Below are 23,944 nucleotides of genomic sequence, written 5' to 3'. Positions count from 1 at the left end.
TTAGCAAATGTAGGACATATTCACATTGGATTTTACAGACAATTTTTATTTGATTATACAGATCTTAATTTGAGCCAGTCTGCTACAGCAGGAAAACAATCCTGCAGCAAAAGGAAATGTGATTTATTATTATTGGATTACAATGAATTTATATTTTTGTAGGGCTTGATACATCTTTCGTAGGTAAAAATCAAGTCTGAAATGTCAAAGTGGAAGCTTTTTTAAACTTTTAAACTTTTGACATTTCCTGCATCACATGAAAGTTATCCTGCAACTGGGTGATCAAATTAAGATCCTACATCTGTATCCGTATGTTTGAATTGTGAATTTAATTTTCAGTGTCTTAAACCAGTAGCCTACTGGCTTTAAAAAACTGAAATATTGCTTTTACGGTCTAGGCCTACAAAAAGTATAGTTTCCACATTTCTACCCCCAAAGAGAGAAACACAATGTTGTATTTAACTGCACTCTCTTAATATGTAAAGTAAAATAAACATAAGTGATAAGGGTTTATTGAATAATCGATTCACTTCAAAGCGCAAAGTATACTACTCTTGTCAACATTACAGTGTCTCAAACAGTCACACATTTAGTACAGTGATTTTCTCCTCCCTCCCCATCTTCAACTGGGAAATCCCAACTGCTCCACAGGCAACAGGCTATGAGAGTCAAGCTAAACCCACTGAAGTTTGATACAAAGTATGTAGGAATTTGATAGGATTTATTTAAGACAATAAGCAACATCATCAAACAGGCAAAGCTATTCATTTTGGTGTGACCAAACTCCTTTTGTCCGCAAATAAGAAAATGGTGTGTGGCAAAGATAATTCTAATTTTCAATGAACATTAAATCCTTGCTTTACCTCAGAGAGCAGGCAAAGAGGCCCAACTCGGCTGAAAATCTGTCTCCCTCCAGCAGGTGGCGTTTTTGTCACCAACCAATGAGTTTTTGTATGGACGTCAATGAGCGTCGAAAAAAATGTATGGCTTATTTGCTAAGTGAGGTTTATTTGATCAAATTGAAGTTACGCCATGCTTAGGCTGTTACTACTCTATTGATAAGTAGGACACGTGATGGCAACTTTGAGAAAAAACACTTTATATTGGAGTTGTCTTGAAATGCCTATGCATATTCATGAAATAAAGCTAGTAGCGTAGCATCGCTCTCCATTGAGTACATGTGGTTGACGTCAACAACCCTCATCGAATATTTTTGAAAAGTATTAAAATAATTAGATGTATGCACCAATCCAAAGAAAGGATAGGCGGGAGCTAGGACAGCTCGATGTGCCACTGGACAAAAACTCTCATTGTTAGGGATGAGAGACAAGTATCTTGACAGTATATCAATAATCTTTGCTTACCTTTTTTTGTGGCTGGCAACGGAACATTCTTGGTCCGCGCACAAACTATTCAACAATGACAGAAACCTTTCTTGTAAAACGTATTACACTATTGAATAATGCAACCAAATCATATTGCAATCTTGAATAATTCAACAATTAAAGGGGTTTATTTTCTCGTCTGTAGGCTAAACTCATTACATGTTTAGCTTCAAGACAAAATCACGGCGTTGCTATAATGGCATGTCTTCATCAAGTACTGTAATGTTAGCCTATCAAAAACAAACGATTAACCCTCTCACACGAATATAAAAGTACAGAAGGCCTACCTTACAGTATTACAACAAACCAGGCTTAATTTTGATCAAAATCATGCAAATCATTCCATGTTGGAAGCAAATAATTGCGACTGAAAACGTGGGTATAAGATAATTTACCGTGATGAGCTGTTTTTTTGGAAGCCCATAAACGCCACCAATTGTATTTAATTTTATGAATCGTGATTTGCCAACATGAACAAGTGCTTTCGTCTGTTCAACTGTAGCCTACAGATAACAACGACAGCTGCAGGTAGCCTTTGTGCTCTGATCCTATCTGGGCTTGTGTAACAGTATAATTTATGACCGTACCCTCGCGCGAACGAGAGACCCTATGCACACATCAACAACAGTCACCCACGAAGCATCGTTACCCATCACTCCACAAAAACCGCGGCCCTTGCAGAGCAAGGGGAACCACTACTTCAAGGTCTCAGAGCAAGTGACGTCACCGATTGAAACGCTATTTAGCGCGCACCACCGCTAACTAGCTAGCCGTTTCACATCCGTTACACCTGGCCAGGGAAAACTTAACATCACGATTTTATAGCATAAGACATGTATTTATAGCCCAAAATAGGCCCATTTATTTGTCCTTTGAGAAAATGTGAATGTGATCATATTTGGTTTATATTCACACTTCGGGTGGCTAGGCTACCTAGGCCTTTTTAATAAAACAAGTATTGACTGGAATTAATGAATCAACACAATAGTGATGACATTCAGTATGAGTATCTTTTTAATTACAGACACAAAGGCCTAAATGATGCAATCCTGCATACAGCGAGCTCAGATCTGTTCATTTGTCTTTTTTTCTCCAATCGCAGTTGTTCTCTCTTTGTCTGTGTAAAGGGTTTTAATGTTTCCATCCTCCCTAGGGCCAGGAGTTTTCCAGGGGCTTTTAAAAAACACACATGACTTGATCAGAAAAATTATCTGGTGCCATCATAGCCCATATAAAACCCTTTTTTTTTGTACAGCTGATTTATTACTACGTCAAATGCTACAACTATAGTACAGAGTTGGTTAGGTTAACCTACTGCCAGATCATGAAAAACATTGGGCCCTAGGAAAACAATTTCTCCCACCACTCTGGGACCTGTGGTGCCACCTCTGAAATCGCCACACAATGTTACAAATTAAATGTAAAAAACATAGCCATCATTTGACATGTTTTTGGTGGTGAGGATGGGCTTCCATAGTTTTACCTGGCTCAGTGCAGCCGGCAGCTACTGCAACAATTTCAGAATGTAACAGACTGTTACTGCAATATTTAGTCTCAAATATTAGGAAAATGTCTATACATTTCAACTGTTTGAAAAACATTGCTCAACTATTACCATTTATACTGTAGGAGTGTTGGCCCAATTAACAAGACAATTGTGTTTACACTGCTTCAAGGGGGGCAGCTGTTGAGAGAGTGTTGTGCACTACCTCCAGAGGTTTACATTTGAGTAACGTGTAGCCGACATGTTTACGAAAAATGTCTAGTAAGTGTGTGAAGAGGCTCTTAGCTTTGGGTTTGAGATGTATATATTGTGTATGAACTGAGGAATGTATTGTTCAATGAATCACTCATAGCCTTTAGCCAAACTGTTCTTCATTTATATTGGGTAACTTGCGAGAAAAGTTAGCATAGAGCAGGCACCATGTGCTATGATTATATCACAAGTACATTTTGTTGACATAAACAACATGTTGGTCATTACTTTTTTTAGAATGGAGTATGAGAGGCACACTTGATAACCTTACACAGTTATCAGTGTGCTATCATAGAACCTATTATGATACTTAAATGGCATACTTTACTGTCATTTCAATCAAGCTTTTGCTAAAAGAGTCCAGATCTAATCTCTCAAATCAGCAAACGGATATCCCAACATTTAAATAATCATAATCCTGATGTTTGGATCATCATATACCACTCTGTCTTATTCCAAATCAGAACTCATACTGAATGTTAGTTCCTGATGAGGCACTAACAGGAGATGAGGACACAATGTTTACTATTAGGCTGCTATTTTTCTGTTCTAGCTACATATCCAACTGCTGCTATTACTGTAGTCAACTGTTCTATTATATCAAACTATTGTAGCTTATACAATCATATCATTTTTCTTAGAACAGTTTTTGTTATCTGCTATCTTCACTTCACCGCAGAACTCATATGAGGGAAACTACTGTGCCACACAATAGTAGGCAAATGTACAATATCTACCTAATGTGAATCTAACATAGCTAACTTTGCCTTGCTTTTACAGTGTGTTTGGTTAAAGAGGATTTCATCCAGAAGTGTTGGCTGGCATCAAAAGGTCAATCTTGGGGGTCATCTTGCAGGGTTAGAGGTCACTCTCTCCGTAGAGGGCAGTGGAGAAGGCGGTGTAGTCTAGAGCCTCCGCGGGTCCCCCTGGACCACTGTAGGGGGCCATCCTCAAGATGCAGTACTCTGCCTGGTCTGGGGGGAGCTCCCTCCTCAGCTCCTCAACCAGGATGTAGGGCTGTGGAGGGGGGAGGAGAAGGGGTAGGGGGGAGAGAACGGGCTCATTTAGAGAAGTCCGCTCTACCAAATTTTCCTGATCTGACAGAATAATATGCCTGTTTACTGTTATACTGAATTCACCCCTTCTGTGTGATTGACATGGTACACTCAATTGCCACACTCCCATTCACATTCTCTCACACACACACCTTATTGGCTGCCAGGATTCTGAAGGATGCCACGACCTGGTCGGCGGTGTCTGTGTCAGTGGTTTCTCTGGTCATAAAATCGATAAAGGATTGGAAAGACACCATGCCAGTGGCACTGGGATCTACCAGCATCATGATGCGGGCAAATTCCACTTCACCCTGACAGTCAAAGAGAGACAGAGATCAGGGAGAGAGAGATCAGAGAAAGGAACACATATCTTTATTCGTCGTTGCGTCATTACACATACAGTATATTATCAATACCTTTTGGTATTATTATGCATTGTTTGCATACTGTAATTCTGCATGAGCATATTGAGACTCCTACCAAATCATAACCCATGGAGATCAGACAGGCCCTAAAGTCATCAGTGTCCATCGCCCCGTGTTTCTTCTGTAGTCAGAGGTCAAGGGTCGTAGGGTGGAGGTTGGGAGTGGGTCACCGCACAGGGATGAGAAGGGATGGGACAGGGAGGAGAAGGAAGACCAAGAGAAGGTGGATGGCAGAGCAGTGGAGATCGGGAAGGGGAGAAGGCCAAAGCTAACACAGAGAAATGGACACAGACACAACCAGACAGATGGACACAGTGACAGTAACATTAGAAGACATGGAGTGAGAGACAATAAATACTTTAGGAGTCAATTCTAAATGAACTGTCATAACAGGCCAAAGCTGCTGCCACCAACATTGTCATGCTGTAGAGCCCAACTGTCAAAATATCGATACAACTAAAAACATATGAGAGGTAGCAGCAGGTGTGGTCTACTCTAGAAGGGATGGAAGAAGGCCAAGTCATCAGCGAGAGGTCAGTCAGGGATCATGAAAGTTTAGAGGTCAGTAGGGTTGAGTACCTGATGGTCATTGCCCACATGACCCAGGCTGATCAGACAGGCCATGAACTCCTCACAACGCAGTTTGCCTGTGTTCTCCTGGGGCCAGGTGTTAGAGGGGGTGTTAGTCACACTCAGAGGTGTCTCTCTCTCACACACATGCAAGTGTTTATAACATATAGCATTACAACAATGTGGAACCAATATCAAATACTTTGTTTTTTTATAGACCTGTACATTACACTATCATACAATAGTTGTTGTATTATATTTTTTAGCTGTCTAAACAACTAAGCCCAGAGAGCAGTGACCATAGTACAGTATCAACAGTGGTATTATGCTACTTAACATGCCATTCAGGTTAAATGTTAATATATGAATCAGAGAACCGGGAGTACAGGAAGCGGAATGAGCACTGTACCCGATCAAAGTGGTTGAAGGAAGAGCGGAACTCGTGCATCTGTTCCTGGCTGATGCCCTTGGCATCACGGGTCAGGATCTGGGTCTCGATCTCGTTGATGGTGCGGGCGATGGTGGTGAGGAGGAGCTCCCAGCCCACACGGATGTGCTGTTACCATGATGCCAAGACAGGTATAGACACAGACAGGCAGATTAACCAGCTGCCAATGAAATCTCAAAGACATCCATCATCATTATCCCCATGACCACATCTAATCTTAATAGACTGCATGCAGAGACCGTCTCTCTGTGGTGCTCTGCAGTACCTCCATAGTGTAGTTGGTGTGCTTGTTGTCAAACACCAGAGACTCCTGGATGAGCTGGTGGTCTCCCTCCAGCTTGTCGATGTTGGGCTTGTAGGTGACGATGACGTGCTCAAACTGCTTCAGCTGGGTCATCTGGTCCTCCAGGGTACCACCCACCTCCAGGGAGCAGTGGCCAATCTCCTGTCAGAACCACACACATGTGCAATTCAGGTTTTTGTTCCAGATACCCCTAGACCAGGGCTCTCCAACCCTGTTCCTGAAGAGCTACCATCCTGTAGGTTACAACCAGAGAGTAGCTCTCCAGGAACAGTGTTAAGAGACCCCTGCCCTAGACACTAAACAGATGGCTGACTCTCTGACCTCCATCCTTGTCTGTATCCATGGTCCGATGAGGTTAGCCTGGACAGCAAACTGCCGTCTCAGCCTCTCGCTAGCATGCTGCCGGGCTAGCTCTTCCTGGAGGGAGCCTTCTCTCTGGGGAACCAGCTTCTTCACCTGGTCAGCAACATGACGACAACACATACATCAATCTGACATAGAAAGTGACTGTATATGCATGCGTGTCTCAAGTGTATGTATGTGAATTTCGAGGTCCTACCCTGTCCCACTTGGCGAGGAGTTCCTCGGTGGTGATGGTGCTGTAGGGGTTGATGAGGTTGGCCTTGATGCCGTAGCTCTGGGAGATCTTCTGCACCTCCATGTGGATCCCCAGGATGGCCTGTCTCTCTCCGTCTGCCTCTGGGAGGGTGGCCTTGAACTGTTCATGGGAAGAGATCAGGCTCTGCAGGGAAGGAGGAGAGGAGAAGTTGCTGTGTTGGTTTGTACTTACAAGAACATGGCAAGTAATGGGCACTGTGTCAAAATGACGTAACAGTTGTAACAACCATAGAATGATTAAAATACTAATAGCAAGCATTATGGGGCGGCAGTTAGCCTAGTGGTTAGATCATTGGACTAGTAACCGAACGGTTGCAAGATCAAATCCCGGAGCTGACAACGTCAGAATATGTTCTGCCACAGAACAAGCCTGTTAACCCACTGTTCTTAGGCCATCATTAAAAATAAGAATTTGTTCTTAACTGACTTGCCTAGTTAAATAAATACAAATTATGTACCTGGACCTCATCGATAGTGTGTACAATAAACATGTCCTGCAGATCCTCCATGGCCCCTTCCATCCAGTTGTTGAAGGGTGCTGATCTCTTGGCAAACTCCAGGAACAACTGATCAATGGTTTCCAGCAACTTCTCTGTCCTCTGGAAAACAGGAGAGAAAAAAACACTTGTCATTAATCTCATTGACAATTCATCAACATTGCCTGTTTGGACTGCTAATCCCAGGATGCATCACATTGACATGACCCAATTGAATGCTGAGTTGGCGAGGTGGTCTGCATGGATTAGACCCCTTCCTTTGGGCAGGGGGAGGGGGCAGACAGCAGCCCATTTGAGTCACCCTAATCCCAGGCCTGGCTGTTTGTCTTGACAAATTTGTAGGTCATGAGTGCCCAGTATGGATCAGAGGAAAAGGACTGTGGGCATCCTGCCAGCCAGATGCTGGACAGGTAACCATATCTATATACAGTGCCTTCAGAAATGATTCATACCCCTTGACTTATTCCACGTTTTGTTGTGTTACAGCCTTAATTCACCCATCTACACACAATACCCCATAATGACAAAGTGAAAACATGTTTTATTGAAAATGCAATACAGAAATACCTAATTTACATAAGTCTCTAAGAACTTTCCACACCTGGCTTTTGCAACATTTGTCCATTATTTTGTAAAAACTGTTCAAGCTCTGTCAACCATTTTCACATCTAGCCATATATTTTCAAGTAGATTTAAGTCAAAACTGTACCTCGGTCACTCAGGAATATTCACTTCTTGGTAAGCAACTCCAGTGTAGATTCGGTCTTGTGTTTTAGGTTATTGTCCTGCTGAAAGGTGAATTCATCTCCCAGTGTCTGGTGGAAAGCAGACTGAACCAGGTTTTCCTCTAGGATTTTGCCTGTGCTTATCTCTATTCCATTTATTTTTTATCCTGAAATACTACCCAGTCCTTAACGATTATAAGCATACCCATAACATGATGCTGCCACCACTATTCTTGAAAATATGGAGAGTGATACTTAGTAATGTATTGTACTGGATTTGCCCCAAACATATAACACTTTGTATTCAGAAAAAAAAGTTAATTTGCTTTGACACAATTTTTGCAGTACTACTTTAGCGCCTTGTTGTAAACAGGATGCATGTTTTGGAATGTTTTTATTCTGAGCTGGTTTCATTCTTTTCCCTCTGTCAATTAGTTTAATATTGTGTTAGGGCGTGATAGTGACTTGGGTGGGTCATCTAGGTGATTAATGGTTTATGTTGGCCTGGTATGGTTCCCAATCAGAGACAGCTGTTTATCGTATGTGGAACTCTACGCACGCTGCGCCTTGGTCCGCTCATTTCAACGATCGTGACAACGACAATATTGTTGATCCATCCTCAGCCATTAAACTCTGTAACTGTTTTATAGTCACCATTGGCCTTATGGCAACTGAGTTAGGAAGGAAGGCTGTATCTTTGCAATGACTGGGAGTATTGATACACCATCCCAAGTGTAATTAATAACTTCACCATGCTCAAAGGGTTTTCAATATCTGCTATTTACATTTTTAACCATCTACCAATAGGTTCCCTTCTTTGCGAGGCATTGGAAAACCTCCCTGGTCTTTGTGGTTGAATCTGTGTTTGAAATTCACTCCTCCACTGAGGGACCTTACAGATAACTGAATGTGTGGGGTACAGAGATGAGGTAGTTATTCAAAAATCATGTTAAACACTTATTGCACACAAAGTGAGTTCATGCAACTTATTATGTGACTTGATGAGAAAATGATTTACTCCTGAACTTATTTAGGATTGCCACAACAAAGTGGTTTAATACTTATTGACTGACGACATTGCAGCTTCTCATGTTTTATTTATTTGTAAGCAGTTCTAAAAACACAATTCCACTTTGACATTATGGGTTATTGCGTGTTTAGGCCAGTGACCATAAATCTCAATATAATATAATTGAAATTCAGGCTGTAACACAACTTCATGTGGAAAAAGTCAAGGGGTGTGAATACTTTCTGAAGGCACTGTATATGTGCCATCAGTAGACTAAGTGGACCAATTACTCCACCCTCCTCAATCAGCTGTGTATTCATATCTCACCCCTAGCTATCTCAATATAATATACATGAGATTTAGCATTACTATGGGCTAAGTTGTCCTGTGAACAATCCGCCTCACCCCAAGGTAACGTCATTCACTGCCTTACCTCTTCAGCTCTCTTCTGGATTCATGGAACTGGTTCTCATTCCCACACTACCAAGCTGTACTGTGCTGGCTTACTTTTCACTTGGCACAACAGTTTAGCCAGTTTACCTTAGCTGGGAATATCACATGTCATGTCCCAAACTTCAACCCCCTGCACTCACCTCCAGAGCCTCTCTCCTCTTCTGGGTCAGTGTACCAAGTTGATCCCACAGGTCACAGATTCTCTGGCACCTCTGGTTGACAGCAGCCACATCATAATAGTCCAGCTCACTGCACAACACCACAGGCAGCATATAGGTCAATGAAGAGCAACTTCAGACGGTTTGGTTGTCACACTCTGACCATTATTTGCGTTGTTTGTTTCTATGTTTTGTTTGGTCAGGGTGTGATATGAGTGGGCATTCTATGTTGCATGTCTAGTTAGTCTGTTTCTATGTGTTTTGGCCTGATATGGTTCTCAATCAGTGGCAGGTGTTTGTCGTTGTCTCTGATTGGGAACCATATTTAGGTAGCCTGTTTTGTATTGTGGTTCGTGGGTTATTGTCTATGTGATGTTGCATGTTAGCACTCAGTTTCTATAGCGGTCACGTTCGTCTGGTTAGTTTGTTTTGTTTTTTTCAGTGTACTTCTTGTTTTTTCGTCCATTCATTAAAGTATGCATTCACACCACGCTGCGCTTTGGTCTCCTCAATACGACGATTGTGACATTGGTATTATTTAAGAAGAATTCCAGTCGCAGTCCTTGTCAAAGCCATGATTTTAGGAATAGGATTTGGTTGGGATGATGGTTAGGAGGGTTAGAGGTTCCTTTTTTCTCAATTTCCGCCTGACTGACGTGCCCACAGTAAACTGCCTGTTGCTCAGGCCCTGAAATCAGGATATGCATATAATTGGTACCATTGGAAAGAAGACACTTTGAAGTTTGTAGAAATGTAGGTGAGTAAAAAATAATGTAGGTGAGTAAAACACAATAGATATGGTACGAGAAAATCCAAAAAAAAACAACGAATTCTTTTTTTTTTGAGAGCCCATGCTCTTACAATGGAACGTATAGGGAATTAATTCAATCCTATGACTTCCACTAGGTGTCAGCACTCAATGTTCAAGGCTTCAGGCTTGTTTCTTCCAAAACGAGTAAGAATAATGAGTTTAACTACAGGGACACAGTCTTGGAAATTTGTGTGTGAGCGCGCAATAAAGAGAACACGCACCTGCTAATATTGGTTTCCTATTGAACATACATACATACTTGTTGAAACAAAGGTTAGGGGTAGATTTTCGGATTCCTATCTTGGCATGTTGAATGAGTGGATTACTCAAATCGATGGCGCCAACTAAACTGACTTTTTGGGATATAAAGAAGGGTTTTATCTAACAAAATGACTACATGTTATACCTGGGACCCTTTGGATGACAAATCAGAGGATGATTTTCAAAAAGTAAGTGAATATTTAATCGCTATTTGTGAATTTATGAAACCTGTGCCGGTGGAAAAATATTTTGATGTGGGGCGCCGTCCTCAAACAATCGCATGGCATGCTTCTGCTGTAAATCCTACTGTAAATCAGACAGTGCAGTTAGATTAACAAGAATTTAAGCTTTCAACCGATATAAGACACTTGTATGTACCTAAACGATTAATATCCAACATTTTTATGATTATTTATTTGAATTGCATGAATTCCAATTATTTGAATTGCGTGAATTCCCCTCTAGTTTCACCGGAAGTTGTCCCGCTAGCGGGATGCCTAGCCTGAAGATCAGAGGAAGGATCCGTACTTGAGCTCCTGTGCGATGGCAGCGATCTGCTCCACCCTGTCCTGATGAGCAGCCAGATCACTCTCAAACGACTCGTGTTTCCGTAGCAACGCCCGCACCTCCGTCAGGGTGGCCGTCTCATAGTCCTTCTGAGATAGAATCAGCTCTTTACCTGGGTCATACACACAGACAGCGAGAGAGACTGAGACATTAGCCAAAACAAATGCTGAAGATTTACTGACATTTTCCCATAGACAAATCTCTAAGGATTTGGAGCTAATCAATTACATTCAAACTTCAAACTCTAGACAAACCAGAAACATAAGTAAACCCTCCACAGACAGACAGACAATCATATCCCAGACAGACCATTAGCCCAGGTCTCATGGGTGCTGGCTTTCTGGCGGAACTTTTCAGCCAGGTGGTCCAGTCTCTCGAGTCTTCGGATCTCTGTCAGAAGCCACTCCTCGTAGCCTTTCTCTGCCCCCTCCAGCCCCTGCCATGCACTGGCTATGTCCTACAGCCACACGAGACACAAAGACACAGGTCAAAACCAGCAAAGCACCACGCTCAGTAGATATGCTATTGAAAAGGTTTTTAAGTCTATCAGCGTTTTGGCAAAAGTGCCTTGGTGTTTACCTAGGTATTTTGGATTATCTATATCCATAGCTATCTACAACTACTATAATTTGACTGATGACTGTTTCATCAGTTTGATATGATGTTTCATTGAATGCTGGGTGTTTACACTTACAGACACCATCTTTCCCTCCGAGGGCATGAAAGCGGGACGGTTGCTGATGCGCAGCTTGGTCTGCAGGGTGTTGAAGCTGATCTCCAGCTGGCACTTCTCCTGCACCTTGGGGGGCTTGTGCATGCAGCGGTAGTCTCTGAAATCTTCCAGCTTTCTCTGCATCTCAACCATGGTCTTCTCTGCAGTCCTGTTCTCCAACCATGGGGTGGTCCGGCGGATCCACTCCAGAAGCTACGGGACACAGTGAGTGGTGATGGGGTGGAGCTTCATTTGCGGTTCATTTGTTGTCATTCCTCTCAATTTAGTTAAGTAGGAATTCGACATTGAATTTGATTTAAATACTGGGAAATTCCATTCCTACAAGTTTGTGTAAGACAATTGATTTTTTGAGTATTCAGATTGGGGTAGAAGTAGCTCTCCTAAGAAAGTTGACCTATATGAAAGCATACGTCCAAATGTATGCTTCTGTGTTGCTTTACCTCGCTGGCTAACCTCTCGTATTCCTCCATCAGTTTCTCATTCTCCTGGTTCACACCCAGCACTTTACAGATCCTGTTGGCCGCCGTTTCAGCCTACCAAGGGGAGGGAGGAAAGAGATGTGAGGGGTCAAAGATACGTGAAGGGAGAGGAGAAAGAGAGGTGAGGTGAGGGGAGGCGGGAAAGAGTGGTGAGGAGAGGGGGGAAGGAAAAGTGAGGGAAGGTGGGAAAGAGATTTAAGGGGAGGGGGGAAAGAGAGGTAAGGGGAGGGGGGAAAGAGTGATGAGGGGAGAGGGGAAGGAGTAGTGAGGGGAGAGGGGAAGGAGTAGTGAGGGGAGGGGGAAAGAGTGGTGAGGGGAGGGGGGAAAGAGTGGTGAGGGGAGGGGGGAAAGAGTGGTGATGTGAGGGGAGGGGGAAGGAGAAGGGGTGGGGAAAGGGGTGAGGTGAGATGAGGTGGGAAAGAGAGGTGAGGTGGTTCTTGTCTCATATCTAATGCAATTCCTCATGCAATACCTCATACAGTACACCCCCCCCCCCCACAACACGCACACCGTTTAAGTCATACTTTTAACGCAATCTGTGTGCATCGTTTCAAAAACATTAATTTCAAAGTGAAACTCACAGTTTGCCAACTTAATAGAATTATGACCTCAAACAACTCGTAGGCTAGAGAGGAGTGATTGACATATGGCAATCATCATCAATTGGTTTAGGAAGTATTGTACCCACAACACATTGTATTCACAAACTTAATTCAAACTGTTCATGGTGCAAGCTGTATACCTGCTCGGCTCCAGCAAATGCATGATAGAAGCAGGACACATAGGTCATGATAGCTCTCTCATCAGGCTTGGGGGTGTTGATGATGTCTACAGAGGGAGGGAGGGACAGAAGAGGGTGACAGACAACAAGTACAAAAGGAGGAAGATAGGGAGAGTGGAGACAGGAAACACAAGAGCACTGAGAGGAAAAGGACCACAGATCGACTCCAAACCTGAACATCTTAGCGCAGGGCTATCCTGGAGGGAAGGTGGGGTGGTCTATGGCAAAGAGATCTAAACAAGGACCAGGTCACGTTGTATCTAAGACTACACAGCATCAATGTCCCCTCACCTTCTGTACCACTGCAAATGTGTGATACAAACTGGACATATAAGTCATAACAGTCCTGTCGTCTGGCCTGGCTGCGCTTATAAAATCTGTGTGGGGAGACCAGGCACATAGGACTTCATCATTACAATGTGCATACAAGTACAGACAATCTTCCTGGCAATCTCTTCCAGGGAATCCTGTGACAAAACCCACAGTCTGACTCCCACCATTACAGTACCAGATAAGATGGTTTATGTTTTCATAATGAGCAGAATGATATGCCTATAGCTAATACCGATTTTCAAAACTTTGTTTCCTTTGAAGACATTACCTTCTGCGTCCAGCATCTTGGGAATATCCAGGTGCTTCTCTGCTATTTCAAACGCCAGGTTCAGGTTCCCCATAGGATCATCCTAGAAAATTATAAATATTATAGAAACATACTTTCCAATTAAACGAAATAAACAGTAATCTTCTCATTTACTTTTTATATGAGAAAACATGTGCATGTGTACAGTATTTGAAACCAGTTTACAAGCTGTTGTGTATCCAGTGATGGAATTAACCATCAGGTGACAGACAGTCAGTCAGTAAGTGCCTCCTCACTAATGGGGTAGGGTGAGTCAGTGTGTTTAGTGGGAGGAGAGGGCTCATGCTGCTGCTATTGTCCTAAGTCTGTTCCACTGATGCCGGCCGAGGGGAAAAGGCCTGTTACAGGACAGTGGCAGCTGCAGAGATCCAGGGCGGGCAGATACCCATGAGCCTGTTCCCCACACGGAGACATTTCAGCAAGCTAACACTGAGGGCTTACTGAGCCCGCTCACCTGGAGCCAGACATGACAGCTGACAGGGTCTGTCTAGGCTCAATGCACTCGTGGGAGTGTTGGGGGGGTGGGGGGGGGGGGGCATATAAAGGTGATTCTGATATAGGTGTGTGTGTGCGTGTATGAACGAGAGAGGGGGGACTCCTCTCCTGAAACCCAAAGCCTCTGGCTTTCCAAAAGATTTGGGTTCCACTGATCATTTTCCTGTCTATTTCCAAACAACCGTGAATAGATTGATTGCCCTATAAAGAGCAGTACCAGGCACAGGTATCTTTCAGCCACAGCTGAGGTAAACCCTGGGCTCTCCTGGGATGTGACTCACATTTCTGTCTATTCCCAGTCAGGACTAAGTCAGTTCAGGATGTAGATGTAAATATCAGTCACTATTAAAAAGACCACAGCTTACAAGGTGTAAGGAGAGACATGTATATTCCACACTGTGGCCTACTCTTGACACGTACACATTTTATTTGACAAAATGTGTCTATACACAACACCTGAACACTGATACACCAATATACTCTTGAACTCTAATGAACGCACTACAGTGACCCAGTCTACCAAAGGATACGCCTAGAACAGCATACAACTACACAGTGCACACGCAATTCTACACACAACATAGTCTACTTATTATTTACACATACGATACCTTCAGATTGTGATAGTTGATTAGATCTGGCCTGTGTTTGTGTATCAGGGCACAGAAGGCTAAACCGTCCTTCCAGCTTTATACAATGGTGGGCCAGGTGAGAATGTCATTAAGACAGTGAATGCAGACATCAGTAAGGAGAAATTGGGAGAGTTAAACATAACAAAGCACTCTAATATCTGCTTCTCAAAAGTCAATAACTTTCTGTTAATCCACGCTGTGGGAAAAGACTGGAGTTATTACTCTGGACATAGGGAACTCTTCTCTGTTAGTATGTGGGAGGCACTTGACACCATCATGGTTAGTGTTTGGGACACACAAGAGACCTTGTTGAGCTTAGCGTAGTCGATGAGGTCAGGCCTGTGTTTGTGAATCAGGGCACAGAAGGCCAGTCCGTCCTTCCAGCTTCACCAGCAGGCAGCAGAGATAACCAGGTCAGAGGTCAGAAGTCAGAGTTGTATGATAACTGAGTAAAGTTTACCAGTGCTGGTCCTAGAGAGCTACAGTGTTTGCAAGCTTTGCCTGTCTTATCACTTAGTACTAACACATTAGTACAGAATATAATAAAATATAAAAAATACATATAAGTCAAAGCCTAAAAAGTGTTCTCACCTAACATGGAAGTTCTGGACATTGACGTTCCTGTAGGGGGCAGTCTTTCTCTGGCACCACAAGAGAAGGCCTTCCTTTGCAGAGGTTTCTGAGAGGAGAGAATAGTAGTAGTAGTTATTCAACAGCGCTATTCCCCAGTGAGATCTCTATTTCATTAAACCAGGAAGTCAATACAGATCATCTCTTTTCAAGGGAGACCTGGCTAAGAAGGTAGCTGCAGTATAAAAACACTGTGTATCCATATGCAGGACATCATCTATTATACAATGGTAATAAAGGCATATTTTTAAGTATCCTATTTTGTTTTAATTGTTGTATCTTACCTTCTACAGAGATGTCCTGGATGGCAAAGCGGAGGATGATGGTCCATATCATTCCAAGTGTCATCTTAATGTTACCATCCACAATTTCTGAGGGGAAAACATCCAATTACCATCAGATCTATCACATAATTAGAGTGGGAACTGCAAAAAGATAATGGGGCGGCAGGTAGGCTAGCGATCAAAAGTGATGGGCCAGTGACTGAAAGGTCGCTGGTTCGAATCCATGTGCCAACTAGGTGAAAAATCTGTCGTTGTCTCCTTGAGCAAGGCACTCAACCCTAATTACTCCTGTAAATTACTCTGGATAAAAGTGTCTGCTAAATGACTAAAATAATGAATGTGGATTAATCAAATCAAAAGATACTGAGCTGCCTGAACATGAAGTACTGCCTGAATAAAACTCACCTTCAGCTCCAATAGAGACAAGTTTCACTCCTTTGCTGGTGATGAAATCTAAGGCTTTGTTGACGTTGGCAATCTTGTGAAAACGCATCTTCCCTCTGTCAGGCTTGGGTAACCTCTCACCTGGGAGAAACAAACAGAATTTAACTCTAAGTGGAATGACTACCAATCAATGTATTCAACTATGTATTCATCTATATATTCAACAAACATTACCTGAAATAACTTCCAAGAGAAGCATGAGTTTGAGGCCATTCCTAAAGTCGTCCTCAATGTTCTCAATCTGTGTTCCTGCTTTCCTCAGGTGGGAGTTACACCAGGCTGTGAAGGTCTACAAAGGAAATTATATTTTGGTGAGTAGAATACAAATAGGGACAATTTAATTTTCACATAACTTTGACGCAGTGAATTCAAATTAGGATGGGGTTGAGCATTGATGATAGAGACTTCCTGTGAGCTCATCAGAGAACCTTGAGTGAGTTTTCCATCAATGGTCTTATTCATCTAAAGTAGAATGTTCCACATTTTAAAACTTGAACGGGGGATTTTGACATTAACTTTTCCAATTGGAAGGATCATATACGCTTCCCATTTGAAAGTGTTTGCCAACCAATGTTATGAATGTAGCTACCTCCCCAATTTCTTGCATCACAATATGGATTTTTGTCCATATCGCCCAGCTCTGGTATATAGCCTGGTTGTAAACATACAAGAGAACAGCTTAGCAGGACTTAGCCGGAGGTCATAAATTGTGATGACTCTGGTCCCTGTGGCAAGTGCCACATATTGACATGAACCTATTTGTTGAGGGTCAGCAAACCCCTTGGTTTAAAATAACACTTTCCCTCCAACCAACCTAGCGCCTATTGTAAAGGATAAAATAATTTGTGCTCCCACATACACAGGAATTTGATTTTAATTATGTATTCATACTTTGTACTGTATCATTATGCAAGACTTCAACATGAGCACTCTCTCCTGCTATGTTTATATTAAGTTATCTCACAACAGCAAACAGAATGCAAAGGCAATCAACACGGTACAGTTGAAAGCCCTGAGCAGACCCCAGCTCACTTTCCAGAGGATATAAGGTGTTCAATTTAACATGCTCTGGTGGTCCTAGTGATAAGAGAATGGGAGAAATCATTTTCACTGAATATCAAGATGAGATGAAAATTCCACATGCAAACAGTGCACTCTTCTCTCACGTGTTTCTCTTTGCAAAGAAAAGAGACACACTTTTACAAAAATGTTAACTACTGTCGGGTAAATAAAAAATGCTAAGTGGAGCTGTTACCATATCTTCTCAAAAGGCCTCAGTGGATCAGCCTCAATTAGACTCCTTACAACAACCAGGAATGTGATTTCTAAATCTGCCTCCAGCTTCCATCTACAGTGTTGACAGTACTGTGTGTATACACAGGGAATGTTTGTAGGCTTTATTGACATGCTGTGTTTTCAAGCCATTCCAGTTCACGCAGCATGACTGGGAGAGTGATCTTCTGGCCCTTAAGTTCTTATAGCACATAGCCTGGTCCCCCAGAGGCTGTGGGTTAATGTCACCCATCTGGAGAGGCTGCCCGGTGGAATGCCTGTCCAAATTAGGAATATTAGAGGCTTTGAAACAAAGGCCGCATTCCACATGACAAAAGAGACCAAAGTGTATGTGACATTGAACGGCTGCCTCCTCGTTAGAACATGGCTGGCCCTCCAGACCCGACCCCGCCAGAGTTGCTGACCCCCCCAACCCTTTTCCCCCCTCCATCAGCCCTGACGATCAGAGCTAAATATATTTATGAATCATGTCCAATGAGGACCACCCGTCATTGAAGTAGCTGAGCCTTTGTGGCTTTATGGGGTGTGTTCCGGAGGTAAAGAATCTAAGTTCAATAATGTTTTGTAAGGTGTCTAAGAATCCTACATTTATTTTTATATAAAAGAAAAATAGGTGATTTTACTAGATCATTTCAAACTTGTTCAAACACCTGAGGCTGTTTCTTCATTGTTCTTCTTGATTCCAAGAATGTCTTATGTGCCATGGTTATTTTCACGACACCAGGCCAAATCAGTGGGTGGCATACCTGGTTGTGTCAGGTGGAACACCTAGCATGTGCTACAACATTGTAGCCTAATGGGCATGTTAGGATACTGTATAAAGGTAAGGACAGTTCAGGGTGTCAGCAGGTCTTATTCAAGGGCAGCCCTGTCTTCCCCTGTGGCTCTTACTGGGTAATAGGATTAAAGTTAAGGGAAATTATTAGAAAAGCTAATATAGAGTCCTACTTAAGACACCAGAGAAGATACTGAGAACTGAAACAAATCCCACGTGGTCAAAATTGCTATCCAACTATATCAGGCAGAAGGCCCTCAGTAGGCACATGCAGTTGAAGTCGGGAGTTTACATACACCTTAGCCAAATACATTTAAACTCAGTTTTTCACAATTTCTGACATTTAATCAGAGTAAAAACTCCCTGTCGTAGGTCAGTTAGGATCACCACTTTATTTTAAGAATCTGAAATCATTTATTTAAGCTTTTTATTTCTTTCATCACATTCCCAGTGGGTCAGAACTTTACATACACTCAATTAGTATTTGGCATTTGGCCTTGAAATACATCCACAGGTACACCTTAAATTGACTCAAATTATGTAAATTAGCCTATCAGAAGCTTCTAAAGCCATGACATAATTTTCTTGAATATCCCAAGCTGTTTAAACGTCTGACCCACTGGAATTGTGATACAGTGAGTTATAAGTGAAATAATCTGTCTGTAAACAATTGTTGGAAAAATTACTTGTGTCATGCACAAAGTAGATCTCCTAACCGACTTGCCAAAACTACAGTTTGTTGCCAAGAAATTTGTTGAGTGGTTGAAAAACAAGTTTTAAATGACTCCAACCTCTATGTAAACTTCTGACTTCAACTGTAGGTCTTCTTTAGCATGCCCCTAAAATAAATATTTATTTTGCCTTGTTAAACCAAGATATTTGAGGTACAGTTCTACCTCTTCCATAGCAATAAAGTTTGGGGAAATGGTGAAATGCTCTGCTGACAAGTATTTTTCAACCCGCTCATACAGTAGTAATAAAGACCAAGTGCACAAATATTATAATTTTTGTATGTATATACATTACAAGTCAAAGGTTTGGACACACCAACTCTATCCAGGGTTTTTCATTATTTTTACTATTTTTTGCATTTTAGATTAATAGTGACTACATCAAAACTATGAAATAACACATATGGAATCATGTAGTAACTAAAAAAGTATATTTGAGATTCTTCAAAGTAGCCACCTTGATGACAGCTTTGCACACTCTTGGAATTCTCTCAACCAGCTTCATGAGGTAGTCACCTGGGATCCGTCTTGTCAAAAGTTCATTTGTGGAATGTCTTTCCTTCTTAATGCGTTTGAGCCAATAAGTTGTGAGGTGACAAGGTAGGGGTGGTTCACAGAAGATAGCCCTAATTGGTAAATTCCAAGTCCATATTATTGCAAGAACAGCTCAAATTTGCAAAGAAAAATTAAAGTCCATCATTAATTTAAGACATGAATGTCAGTCAATATGGAAAATTTCAAGAAAACTAACCATCACTATGATAAAAATGGCTCTCATGAGAAACGCCACAGGAAAAGAAGACCCAGAGTTACCTCTGCTGCAGAGGATAAGTTCATTAGAGTTACCAGCCTCAGAAATTGCAGCCAAATAAATGCTTTGCAGAGGTAAAGTAAAAGACACGTCTCAACAGCAACTGTTCAGAGGAGACTGCGTGAATCAGGCCTTCATGGTCGAAAACGCTGCAAAGAAACCACTACTAAAGGCCAACAACAATAAGAATGGACTTGCTTGGGCCAAGAAACATGAGCAATGGACATTAGACCGGTGGAAATCTGTTCTTTGGTCTGATGAGTCCAAATTTGAGATTTTTGGTTCCAACTGCCCTATCTTTGTGAGACGCAGAGTAGGTGAACGGATGATCTCCGCCTGTGTGGTTCCCATCGTGAAGCATGGAGGAGGTGTGATACTGTGCGGGGAGTTTGCTGGTGACACTGTCGGTCATTTATTTAGAATTCAAAGCACACTTAACCATTATGGCTACCACAGCATTCTGCAGCGATACACCATCCCGTCTGGTGTCCGCTTAGTGGACTATCATTTGTTTTTCAACAGGATAATGACCCCAAAACACACCTCCAGGCTGTGTAAGGGCTATTTGAGCAAGGAGAGGGATGGAGTGCTGCATCAGATGACCTAGCCTCCACAGTCACCCGACCTCAACCCAATTGAGATGTTTTGGGATTAGTTGGACCGCAGAGTGAAGGAAAAGCAGCCAATAAGTGCTCAGTATATGTGGGAACGCCTTCAAGACTGTTGGAAAAGCATTCCAGGTGAAGCTGGTTGAGAGAATGCCAAGAGTGTGCAAAGCTGTCATCAAGGCAAAGGGTGGCAAATATATTGTGATTTGTTTAACACTTTTTTTTGGTTACTACGTGTTATTTCATAGTTTTGATGTCTTCACTATTATTCTACAATGTAGAAAATAGTAAAACAAAAGGTTATTATGTCTTCCTTTCGAAATGCTCATCGCAGCGGGAAGAAGGGGTGCACTGCACCACTCGGGAGCCCATATACAGTGCCTTGCGAAAGTATTCGGCCCCCTTGAACTTTGCGACCTTTTGCCACATTTCAGGCTTCAAACATAAAGATATAAAACTGTATTTTTTTGTGAAGAATCAACAACAAGTGGGACACAATCATGAAGTGGAACAACATTTATTGGATATTTCAAACTTTTTTAACAAATCAAAAACTGAAAAATTGGGCGTGCAAAATTATTCAGCCCCTTTACTTTCAGTGCAGCAAACTCTCTCCAGAAGTTCAGTGATGATCTCTGAATGATCCAATGTTGACCTAAATGACTAATGATGATAAATACAATCCACCTGTGTGTAATCAAGTCTCCATATAAATTTACATTTGCACTGTGATAGTCTCAGACGTCCGTTAAAAGCGCAGAGAGCATCATGAAGAACAAGGAACACACCAGGCAGGTCCGAGATACTGTTGTGAAGAAGTTTAAAGACGGATTTGGATACAAAAATATTTCCCAAGCTTTAAACATCCCAAGGAGCACTGTGCAAGCGATAATATTGAAATGGAAGGAGTATCAGACCACTGCAAATCTACCAAGACCTGGCCGTCCCTCTAAACTTTCAGCTCATACAAGGAGAAGACTGATCAGAGATGCAGCCAAGAGGCCCATGATCACTCTGGATGAACTGCAGAGATCTACAGCTGAGGTGGGAGACTCTGTCCATAGGACAACAATCAGTCGTATATTGCACAAATCTGGCCTTTATGGAAGAGTGGCAAGAAGAAAGCCATTTCTTAAAGATATTCATAAAAAGTGTTGTTTAAAGTTTGCCACAAGCCACCTGGGAGACACACCAAACATGTGGAAGAAGGTGCTCTGGTCAGATGAAACCAAAATTGAACTTTTTGGCAACAATGCAAAACGTTATGTTTGGCGTAAAAGCAACACAGCTGAACACACCATCCCCACTGTCAAACATGGTGGTGGCAGCATCATGGTTTGGGCCTGCTTTTCTTCAGCAGGGACAGGGAAGATGGTTAAAATTGATGGGAAGATGGATGGAGCCAAATACAGGACCATTCTGTAAGAAAACCTGATGGAGTCTGCAAAAGACCTGAGACTGGGACGGAGATTTGTCTTCCAACAAAACAATGATCCAAAACATAAAGCAAAATCTACAATGGAATGGTTCAAAAATAAACATATCCAGGTGTTAGAATGGCCAAGTCAAAATCCAGACCTGAATCCAATCGAGAATATGTGGAAAGAACTGAAAAATGCTGTTCACAAATGCTCTCCATCCAAACTCACTGAGCTCGAGCTGTTTTGCAAGGAGGAATGGGAAAAAATTTCAGTCTCTTGATGTGCAAAACTGATAGAGACATACCCCAAGCGACTTACAGCTGTAATCGCAGCAAAAGGTGGCGTTATTAACTTAAGGGGGCTGAATAATTTTGCACGCCCAATTTTTCAGTTTTTGATTTGATAAAAAAGTTTGAAATATCCAATAAATGTCGTTCCACTTCATGATTGTGTCCCACTTGTTGTTGATTCTTCACAAAAAAATGCAGTTTTATATCTTTATGTTTGAAGCCTGAAATGTGGCAAAAGGTCCAAAGTTCAAGGGGGCCGAATACTTTTGCAAGGCACTGTATATATCCCAAGTGGTGCAGTGCTCTAAGGCACTGCATATCAGTGCAAGAGGCGTCACTACAGTCCCGCATCCAGCCGTGATTGGGACTGGGTTTGGCCGGGGTAGGCCGTCATTTTAAATAAGAATGTGTTCTTAACTGACTTGCCTAGTTAAATATAGGTTACAAATTGTGATTTATCAGGGGTGCTGCAGCACCCTCATGACGGATACTGATTTGGGGGCCTAATATTCAGATGCTTGGAACAGTATTCTGTGGTTTCTATAAACAAAATAATTCCACACTAAGGACACTGGATTAACCTACTATAATGCCTTTTGGTCTCGACACTAAAATTAGATATAGCATCCATTCTAATCCCAAGGACGTCATCATGTGTTAGAAGCATCTGTTGACAGTTCTCATTCCTCGCGTATCAGTGGAATGGCAAGTTAAGAGCCGCTCATTGAGCTATTGTTAGCTGGTACCCACCGCATCCGTCCGTCAATATTCCCGTCAACTGGAGCCAAGACAGACCCTCGGCTCCGGCTGAACCAAATACCAGGAACAAGAGACAGAGTTTTGAGCCTCAACGTAATATTAAATTAATAAAACAATGGAAATGCAAACAAATGTTAATTTGCTCTCATATGAACTCCCAATCACGTGCGTAAAGTAGTCATACTGTATTGCGTAAAGTTAATTTGTTAAATTGGTTATCTGCAGGTCATCTTCTCTTGACCTACCTTTCTTTGCTGTTTTTCCCAGGCAGGGTCCAGCAACATGTCCCTGTCCCACTCATCCTCCTGTATCATGTAGTCCTCCTCATCCCCGAATCCGTTATTATAATGCACTGTCGTCTCTATTTGGGTCATCATTGCGTCTTAAGTCTTTGTATTCTCCCAAATTCAATTAGTTTTTGTCTTCCAATATCCTTATGTATTTAGACTGATAATTTAATATTTTTTTCTGGGCTGGGTAACTTCCTCTGTCTCCCTATCTTTCTATTTGACTCCCTCTCTCACACGCTTGCCGGTGTTCGGTCTGGCCGCAGATGCCACAGTGGAACAAATGCTGATAGCAATTAGTACTGACAGGTCACATGACCGGCGCGCAGGGCGCTATACACTTAGAGGAAACACTCTTATCACGCCACTTCGATGTAGCAGGTTAGGGAAACGTATAAAGCAGGTTAGGAGACTGAGGTTAAAGTTAGGGAAAGGGTTAGTGAAAATGCTTCCCTAACCTGCTACGAATATAACTTTGTATCAAAGTGGCGTGAAAAGAGTGTGCCCCATCATGATTGTGGGGGATCGGTAGGCGGATCGGCTAATAAGCCAGGGGAGGCGTTACTCTACGAATCTTAATTGAACAAAGCCTATAATTTGTCAAGGAATCCTATTTGTAGATCAGTGTTTCTACACTTCACTTTGCTCAAGATTACCTTCTCCAAAGCACTCGGAAGTTGTAGTAAATTAGGGGCAGTTGAGACAATGAAACCATGTTGTGGCGAACTCGGGGAGTTGGCAGGACCTGGACTCGAACCCTGTGACTGTCCAGCCAACACCTTAACCGTTATGCCAAAATGTCCGACCTA

General features: G+C 42.2%; 1 protein-coding gene across 2 annotated transcripts; it reads right to left on the bottom strand.

The window, feature by feature from the left end:
* Positions 1–2,376: 2,376 nt before the first annotated feature.
* On the bottom strand, positions 2,377–23,424 carry LOC110529651 (alpha-actinin-2). Of its 2 annotated transcripts, XM_036985664.1 has the most exons (22): positions 23,094–23,424; positions 16,335–16,449; positions 16,122–16,241; positions 15,717–15,803; positions 15,394–15,481; positions 15,108–15,186; positions 13,637–13,718; positions 12,997–13,082; positions 12,216–12,308; positions 11,737–11,967; positions 11,352–11,499; positions 11,004–11,154; positions 9,386–9,494; positions 7,020–7,160; positions 6,503–6,685; positions 6,265–6,399; positions 5,905–6,084; positions 5,601–5,747; positions 5,201–5,278; positions 4,677–4,742; positions 4,349–4,507; positions 2,377–4,158 (listed from the first exon to the last, which is right to left on the bottom strand). In XM_036985664.1, the coding sequence occupies exons 1-22, from the start codon at positions 23,223–23,225 to the stop codon at positions 4,000–4,002; spliced, it is 2,769 nt and encodes a 922-aa protein (XP_036841559.1). In that variant the 5' UTR covers positions 23,226–23,424; the 3' UTR covers positions 2,377–3,999. The 2 variants fall into 2 exon arrangements, with proteins under 2 accessions (XP_036841559.1, XP_021467730.1); XM_021612055.2 differs by lacking the exon at positions 5,201–5,278.
* Positions 23,425–23,944: the final 520 nt, after the last annotated feature.

Source organism: Oncorhynchus mykiss, chromosome 1 (genome assembly GCF_013265735.2).
Source record: "Oncorhynchus mykiss isolate Arlee chromosome 1, USDA_OmykA_1.1, whole genome shotgun sequence".
Classification (NCBI taxonomy): domain Eukaryota; kingdom Metazoa; phylum Chordata; class Actinopteri; order Salmoniformes; family Salmonidae; genus Oncorhynchus; species Oncorhynchus mykiss.
This window is presented reverse-complemented; position numbering and strand designations above follow the sequence as displayed.

Bases quoted from the DNA above. Each gene is read 5' to 3' on its own strand.
- LOC110529651 (XM_036985664.1), bottom strand. From the start codon at position 23,225: ATGATGACCCAAATAGAGACGACAGTGCATTATAATAACGGATTCGGG. The intron at 11,500-11,736 runs GTAAGTGTAAAC...GTGTGGCTGTAG, and splicing joins CGGAGGGAAAGATGGTGTCT to GACATAGCCAGTGCATGGCA. The intron at 4,508-4,676 runs GTAGGAGTCTCA...TTTGACTGTCAG, and splicing joins TCTCCATGGGTTATGATTTG to GGTGAAGTGGAATTTGCCCG.